At 43.9% G+C, this 9247-nt stretch overlaps 1 protein-coding gene across 1 annotated transcript in view; it reads right to left on the minus strand.

The window, feature by feature from the left end:
• Positions 1-8590, minus strand: part of LOC108576681 (dual specificity tyrosine-phosphorylation-regulated kinase 4-like) — a 91519-nt gene extending 82929 nt beyond the window's left edge. The window contains exon 1 of the mRNA XM_017939725.1: positions 8274-8590. Within this exon, the coding sequence (XP_017795214.1) occupies positions 8274-8363 (90 nt within the window). The 5' untranslated portion in view covers positions 8364-8590. The remainder of the gene's footprint in view (positions 1-8273) is intronic.
• Positions 8591-9247: the final 657 nt, after the last annotated feature.

Below are 9247 nucleotides of genomic sequence, written 5' to 3' on the forward strand. Positions count from 1 at the left end.
GGTCGACGTACCAGAATGCAGAACGCACATAACTCGACTAATGACAACCGTGATACGCACATCATTAATTATACATATATCCGGTTGGTTTACACGCGACATCTTCGACCAACGATTCAGCAGAAATTTTTCACCGTTCTTACGAAATCGCCGGGCAACATATTTCGATACCGCAGGACACAGCCAGGAAGTCATCGATTATGATTCAAACCGAATTTCTTTCTAACGAGTCACTGTGAATCACATCGGGATATTATCTTTCAGAAATTATAAAGAAAATATTAACAAATTTACTAGATCCTAATGAAAATATTTTTAATTACTCTAAAATGAAATTTCAATCTTTCCACCGTAAAGAAATTTACATCAATTTACTTTTCGGTACTAAACAATTTATTTTGGAATATTTTAAAAATTATAAAAGTGAAGTAAAGTAAAAATCATAGAAGTAGTGAATTTTAAGAAATCTTCACTTCATAAGAAAATTCATGTCAATTTACTTTTCAATTCAAAACTAAGTACTTTGCAATATTTTAAAAAATCATAAGAGCGAAGTGAATAAAAATCACAGAAGTAAAGTGAAAAATTTTAAGAAAACTTTTCTTCATAAAAAGGTTCACGTCAATTTACTTTTCAATTCAAGGCGAATTACTTTGGAATATTTAAAAAGTCATAAAAATCACGGGAGTAATTAAAATTCACAGAAGTGAAGTGAAAAATTTGAAGAAACAGGTTAACAAAATTTCCGAGCTAACGAGACACCCAGTGGAATTAATTTCTGCTCGATCATGGATTAGCAATTTCCTGAAAGCGAGTAAAAGTCCCGCGCATCTCGCACACTCGCAATCTTCTTAGCGGGACGTTCGCCAGACACACTGACGCAAGCGTGCGACGAAGGATTTCCTAGTCGGGACGTTTTCACAAGTATCAATTAGCCAGTGTTCATTGATCGGTGAAACCGCTTCTGGTATTAGCGACAGACGGTTAACTCTTAACCAATTTCAGAATCTTGCAACACACACTCGCGTCGCGAAAAATTCTCTGTGTTACTTCTTCTCGGCCCAGCCCACGTGACCAATTAGTGGTACATGTCATTGAGATTCGTCGATCGATTAAAAAAACGAAAGAATTCGACGGTGAAAGAAAAAGGGGACCTATTCGGGAATGTTCCGAGCTCATTGGAATTCTTACAAAAAATTTCTATATAGTCGATACACCAAGGAAACATCGAACGAGTTGACAAAATGCTGGGAACTCATGGTCAAGTGTAAAGAAAAATGAAGTTTAAACTCGAGTATAGAGCGCGAGTCCGGTGGCTGGGTCTATGTAATGTGACCCGCGTGAAGAGATCGCTAATACAGATTTCGAAATAGGGGTCAGGTTACTGTTCTTTAGGTATAATTTATGTATAATGACTTACAGTTTGTTCAAACGAGGAATATTCTGGAAGATTTCCGGTGACCGTTGTGCGTAAGGTGACCTTGCTCTGCCACGTGTCACGATTGATAACAAAGGAGCATAAAATATATAAGGAGGTAAATATGGATGAGTGGAGTGAATCTGAATGTAAATTTGAGCTAGTCTGTGAGAATTCTACGAACGAATTTAGACGTACTGTAAATAAAATACGACAGCCTAAGCTCATTACCGGGGAGAAAAGAGGACTTATTTAATTTCTCCTTTTTTTCCACTGTATACTGATGATCGAAGATTAATTTCTTTGAGGCAGTATTTCTTTTAATTTTTTTTAATCAGGTTCATCTTTTTATTTGACAGTGAAATTCGCAGGAGATCTGGTTTGTTGACTTAATACTCGGGAGGGAAAAACAGACAGCTCTGCACAAGTAGCACTTTAGAAGCCTCGAAAGCCTTTGAACTCTTGGTGTAGAAGAAACTTGTTGAAATACTCTTATCCCCCTTGACAAGCCACTGGGAACAATAAAAAAAAATTTGTACACCTTCTTACGTTCGAAAAGTAGCTGTGATTGTTATTAAGAAATTGTGAAATTTCTATAAACTCTTTAACTGTAGATTTACAGCATTCGATACGATCTGTCTTTGACAAAAAGTGGTAAAACGTTTTCATACGACAGTCGAACCATCTACTAAAAACCTCGAGGAAGAAAGCATCCTAAACACACCGAGCAAACTACTTACGCGACATCGAAGAACTTACCTAAAAGCTGTTCTATCAACGACCGATCATCTTTCAAAAAACGAAACGGAAGTGGAGCATGATTGGACTGGAGCGAAGAATAAGATCCTCGGCTCGTTTACCTTTACTCGCGTAACATAGGGGAGGAGAGATGGAAGACGAGAGGAGGAGGCTTTTCGCAATTCACCGGCGTCCCCCTCGCAAAAACACCGACCGGTATTACCTTTTTGCTCAGGCGGCCGCGATTTTTGCGTAAGTCGACTGCACGCGGTACGCAACGATGCTCCTCTCTTTGGTTCCGTGGAAACTGGTCCCCGAGGGAGAGAAAGAGACAGAGAGACTCTCACTCGCTCTCTCGCAGAGAGACTCACTTACTCTCTTACCCTCGCAGAGAAAGAGAGATCCTCTCTCTCTCACTCACAGAGAAAGAGAGGGAGACCCTCTCACACTCTGAGAGAAATAGAGATCCTCTCACACTCACAGAGAAATAGAGATCCTCTCACACACCCCAAGGAGAGAGACTCACTCACTCTCTCACAGAGAGAACGAGAGGATCACTCACTCTCTCCCACAGAGAGAGAATCACTCACGCGCTCCCACAGAGAGAGAATCACTCACGCGCTCCCACAGAGAGAAATAGACTCACTCACTCACTCATCCCCAGAGAGAAAGAGATCGACAATGGTATCAAGGCGTGCTCCTAACTGCTGGAACACGCGGGAACCACGCGAAAGGAAAACGTGGAAGGACCGGCTGTTCTCTCGCCAGAGGGTAATGCGTAGAACGCGTAGCCGAGGAGAGAAGAGTGTATACACAGAGAAGCGCGTCGTTTGCTCGCTTTGACTGGCGCACGCAGCAGCAGAAGGAAAAAAGGGGTTGTGCTCAAGAGGCGACGTCTGTTGAGGCCAAAGGACAGGGAGGAGTCAAGTGTTTGCTTGCCAGGCGAATTATTTTATTGCTGACTGGCGAAAGGCCACGTCGAACCGGCTTTAACCCCCTTTGCCTTTCGTCGAGTACGACATTTGTTTCGCGCCGAGGAAAGCACCGAGACTGAATCGCGAGAAATATACCGACGTTCAAACTCGGTACTGCTACGTCCCATGATAGTGTATTTTACCGTGCGTGTGTTATTACTAGACGTATGTTGCTTTTCCTAGCAACCTTCAGACATGTTTCGTGAAATTTTTGAGAAATGTTCAGTGTTTATTTTGGTAGGTAGAAAGGCAGCAAGAATTTTAGAATGTTTATATATATAGAATAATTTGTATCTGCGATCATGTACGTGTAAGAAAATTCATTTAGGACATGAATCGTTAAAAAGATGCACATTTTACCCTCTTCCAAGTCATTACAACAGAAAAAGGAACAATATGTAATATAATCGTACACCAGTTTTTCTATCCTTACGCTGCACATTCCTCTTTCGAAGTAACATGTAACATGACATATAAATAACTCGTTTTACATAATATTAATTCGAACCTCTACTCCGTCATGAATAACACCTAGCATACGACACACGCAAAAAACATCTTTGAATCACTCGAGGCACGAACAAGGCCATTTTACTCATTACCAATTACAAAACCAATCACCGTTCTCAGAAACGCGATTCACTCCGCGCTACAACTGAACATTTAATAAAGATCTTCCCTCGCCGGTTTCCAATTCGCGTGTAAGTACTTCGGATCGCATGTGTAACATACACGTTTCAGAGAGCAAGAGAAAGAAAAAAAAACGCGAAACTATCGTACAGATTACAGGAACATTATAGTATTAAATAATTAAGCCGCATAGATAGGCGCGCGATCCGAGGTACGAACCGAACGTAGCCGCATTAGGTGCACGAACAACATTCACATGCGAGTGTCCGCGAGAGGTGATCCGATCTGTCGCCCTGGGCGAAGAGAAACCTGCTTCGTGGCTGTGTTATTAATCGGAAATTGTTTATCCCGTCGGACGTCGGACGTTTATTGGCCCGTAAGTATACAGCGTCTAACGGCCGTCCGTCGTCGTTATCAATCGCGACGCGCATGACTCGATACCTAAAACGTGATGCAAACGTCCTCTTTCAGCACGCCGGATCATTCAGAACGGCTGTGTTAAAACGACATTATCGGATCGGTGACTCCGTGGGCTCTTTCATTTGCGAAAATTACGTCCACCGAGTTTTATCTACCATTACGCGTGTCGTTTATCGACGCGTGACGCGTGTGAAATCAAACCGTGTTTCCAACGAATCATTCGCACGACGACCTGCGAATGCAGACGCTGAATATTGCAGGTGGTGGGGTGAAATGTTTGACACATGATTACTCGCAGGGTGGAGTTGGCGAGTGGTTGTATGGAGAACAGAGTGAAATGCAATAGGGTTGGGTTTCTTTTTCAGCAGTTGCTCAAGTTTGTGATGCTGGTGAAACTTACAGTGCAACGAATAACGAAATTCGTATGGTCTACACTTTTACTGCACGACTGTCGGCAAAAATTAGTACTGCGTAAGGATAGGTCGGAATTTTGCAAAATGGCGGGAAGGAAACGATCGTATTTCCAGGTCGACCTCTCTTGCTTTTTTGTAAAAGGAAAACGTGACACTTCGTGGTGTACCGGTCGAGACAATGTTATCGCTGCCACTTTTGCGTAAAAGGAAATCGAAATCGAGCTCTCTAATCAAGCATACGAGAAAAGAAGAAAAAATTGAAGGAAAAGCAGAGCAACGGAGGATGAGCCATTTGAAAAGGCTTGTCGTCGCTTTCGAAAATTTCTCCCTTTTTCCTCGAGGCGGACCACGGACTTACCTTTACAGCTACCCGTGTCGCAGGGAAGTCGCAAGAGACGGCCCTGGATGGCCTGTAAACACACAAGTGAAACAGAACTTTCACGGCCACGGGCTCGACCTGGTCACTTCGTTTCAGGTGTACACACACAAGCACATATAGTACGCACGAGGTCGGGCAAAAAACGAAGCAGCAACGGTTGTGCCTCGGCCTGGTCGCCGTGAGAGCGGAATCGACGCATAAAAAGGAAACAGGTTATCGAATTAAAGCGATACTACCACTGGCTTCGATACTGGTCCCAAGATGTGTAATTTCTATCCCCAGGCCATTCCAGGATGATATTCGGAGGCAACGGTACACGCCTCGAGCGGAGACTCGTCTCTGGATACCTTCCATTTTCGATACACAACTTCGAATGGAAACTACGCTCTGAACGTAGCTGCGCATCTATTCGCGGGAGAAAAGATGGCGGATCCCACTTGTTTACCGAAACGTGTTTCTCAACCGTCGTATCCGTACCTTCGACACTCTGGCAAAAAATTTCTCCACTACACGGTAAGATTGTTTTCCTTTACTCGCAAACTGGGATGGATCGTGTTACACTCTTCGTTTCACCGACGTTCGACCGTTGGAACATGTGTGTACGTGGTAGTGCCTCGGGGGCTCGCTTTTCTAGCGTGCTCGAATGTTTTTGTTTAGATAATAAAAAGAGACGCGTTTATCGACTGCAAACGTGCGTATTTGTAGAAATATGTAAGTGGTTCCGGTGAACAAGGTGTTACCCGTTCGAACAGCGAACAATGTATATCGTTATCGTTCGCTAAATTACACGTTACCAAGGAAACGACTTCGAAAAATATAACAATAAAACGCGTAAATTGATTTCACGTTGTTACCTCTCTCTCTCTCTCGTTCTGTTTCTTTTCAGGTCAGACTGTCTGTGCGTCGTTTTCCGTAAGGATCTTATCGCGCGTCTCACAGCGTGTGCAATTACGACACAATGACCACGTTCTCTGCAATATCGACCAGTTATCGTACTTTCCGTCGCGGAACAATTTATTTATCTGCCGAGCAGGAATAGCGGCGTCAAAGACTCTCGAGCGAGAGAGCAGACGAAAGAAATCGCCCAAAGGCACATGTGAATACTGTGCACGTGCACGCGGCCGTTGAATTTTTCGTCACTTTCCAGCGGTTCTATTTCCCACCCGCCGGGCCGCCTCTTCCCTCCTGGAGCAGTGACAGTGAATTAAAAGCGACTCTCCTCTCGCGCCTGCTGGTGTCCGTTTATATTTAGAGTGTGGATGCACGAGAAAACGCGAGGCTTACTTCGTAGCTAGGGGTCACGTTGCTTACAACGTTACACGATATCGATTGTCCGACTGTTATCCGATAATGAAAGTTATTATTGTCGTATCGATAAAGATGACTAACTTACTCCTGTGTTTTATACCGAACACGTCGGTAGTGCGAGTAATTAATATGTAAATCGAACGGCCGCTTTCTACGCAGAAATATTTTTTTTCGGTGGGTATTGAACGGATATTTTTACGAATACGAAACTAAGACAATCGGCTTTGTCTGAGATAGAAAGATACCGAACAGAATCTCAACTGTAGATATGACACGATAATGCGTCTTGCATGTTTGTAAATAAACCAATCACATAAAAATATTATGAAATTTACTTTAATTATCACCGTTGAAAATTGTGGATTTATTAGATTTCCGAGAATACGATAATACATAGTATACAAGACTCTGAAGTTGAAGTTCACAGTAACTGAAGCAAATTGCGATAACGATTTTAATTATCTTTATAACGTAAAATTCCCTTCGCTTCTCTGATTCGACTCCCTTACATTGGATCTGTCAAGGTGTACTTTATCGAAGCAACGGCGAACAACATGGTTGACACTTTTCTCGGTACAGGAACGCGTTTTGCGACGCAAACACGAGTCCATTGTCCGTTTGTCAATACAAGGTACCGTATGCGCGCCAGTGCGATCAGCCTGCGCTTTCGTTGTACAAACGCGCGCACTCGCCAAGCGTATATGGTCCCTTTTCTCGTGACTCGCATACGGCACAAGCATACAACAATGCCATAATACCAGTGAAAACATCATTTTTCTTCTAACGAGAAAAGAAATGCGAACACGCACATATGTTTCAACGATTCCATCCTTTTATAATTTCATTCCGGGAATATGCGTTTAAAACCTTTTACTGACAACCGAAAATAATCCCTATCTTCACGTCTCGTAAAAAAAATGACAATAATGCACTGTGTGTGCATCAGCAGGGCTCTGCGTGTTGCAACACGCCTAGCTTGTACCGTTTACACACACACGTAGCACGGTTACACGTGCGCGCGCATGTATTACGAGTAGACGAGCGTGAGACTCCTGGACAGACGCCTCCCGGCTCATGTATGCATCTGCATTCGTGTCGAATGAGGTTAACGTTAATGAGGCACAAACATCTCCAGACACCGTAGTCAGACCTTCCCTTTTATTCACCCTGTCATGAGCCCCCGTGGCTATACTGCGCGTGCACACAGTTAGGGATGCGATTTTTTCCAACCGGTCATTCGTTTCTTCGTTCCTTCGTCCGTTCGTTCGTTCCACTCGACTAACCAACTACATACACACTGCGATGGTCACGTACGTGGCTTTGCAAGAAAACAACCGGTCCCAACACACAAAGGGTTTTCGATGGATTTCAGGAAATGCGTTAACGATTTCACACGTGTGTCGCAAAGATTTCTATCGCTTTGATTAAGAATGCTATTGGAATTGCAAATGGAGGAAGTGTGTTTACATTCTTGATAGGATCCCGAGCTCTAACCTATAAATATCTTCCCGCGTAAAGAGACGTTTCCAGGTGATTGTAAGGTGTCAGATCGGGTGTAAAGTGTAATAAATCAACGCGGAAGTAATTAATATTCCGACAAAAGACTTACTATATTGTACGGAGGAATCGAGAGGGAAGATTCACCGGCAGATTCGAAAGGGTCCATTAAACTTTCTCACAGGGGACAAAAGCGCCCCCCACTCTACCGCCAAAACAAAAGACGGTAAAAAAAAACTTTCGATGTATATACATACATATATACACACGCACTCGATACACACACAAAAACAGAGGTAGAAATCTTTTGAATCGCGTCTCCCTTCCGAAGGCCATATATCACCGATCTCAGGTCACCCAGCAAACACACGATACACGGCATGTCCGCGTACCGTTATGTTCGTTCTGGAGGCCTGGTCCTTATCAAACGCACGCTACTCCACCACACAACACGTACTTTAAGATACAAGGCAGATGGCAATCGAAGAGGTACTTACTCCGTACAGGGATTTCAACTTTACGTGATTAAGGGCGGGCACATCCACCATGGAGCACTTAAGCAGGATGGTGGTAGTTTGACTGGGCATCTTCACGTAAGCGTCTGTTCACTTGTCACGTGTAACGAAACTGGCGGCACGTCACTACCGTGGGAAACGTTCATTGGTGTGTCCCGCGCCTATGATCTATCGGTATCGTCTTACACGAGCTTAAAATTGCGGACCGGTAAGCACGAATAACAAAGAAAGAAAAAACAAACAAAGAGAAACAGAACTCCTTGCTACCGATCGGTGTCACGACACAAGATCGTTCCAATGAAATATACCCAAAACTAAATGCCGTAAGGAACACAAAAACATTCGACGGAAGTATATATATATTATATATATATACAGTATCGTGTGGCAGTGAAGGAATGGCAGTGCACCGTTACTGGTTCCGATCGAATCGTACGTACGCGCGGCGACGTTCTACGTTTTTCTCAACGGACTAACGACGTGCTCGATCGTCTCGATCCATAATCACGCATCGATCGCACAAGTATCGTTCAAGGGTGCTCGCAACGCAGAGCTCCCGTACCGTGCATGCTCTCGCCTGCTTGCCCGACTGACTGACTGGTTTTCACTCACTCACTTAGAACGCGAGACCGAGTGGAATTGTAGCCACATCTCTCCCCACTCTGCGCCTCTTCCTTATCCCCACCACCGCGCCGGTAGCCAATCGTCGGCGCACGGACGCACACGCGTGTGCGTATACACGTTTACACGCGACGAGATGCATGTCGGTGCCGAGTGGACAGTGATCCACGCATGCTGGATTTTCGTGTATATACTTACAGTATCAGTGCATACACGTTTACTTACATCGAATGCACGTATATAGGGTTACGGATGAAAATTGGGTAGGATTGATTACGTCGAGAAAACCCGGTTTAACGTGAAATAGATAAGGCGTGACGTGGTGAATCGCCCAC

The sequence above is a fragment of the Habropoda laboriosa genome, unplaced genomic scaffold, assembly GCF_001263275.1.
Source record: "Habropoda laboriosa isolate 0110345459 unplaced genomic scaffold, ASM126327v1 scaffold434, whole genome shotgun sequence".
NCBI classification, from domain to species: Eukaryota; Metazoa; Arthropoda; class Insecta; order Hymenoptera; family Apidae; genus Habropoda; species Habropoda laboriosa.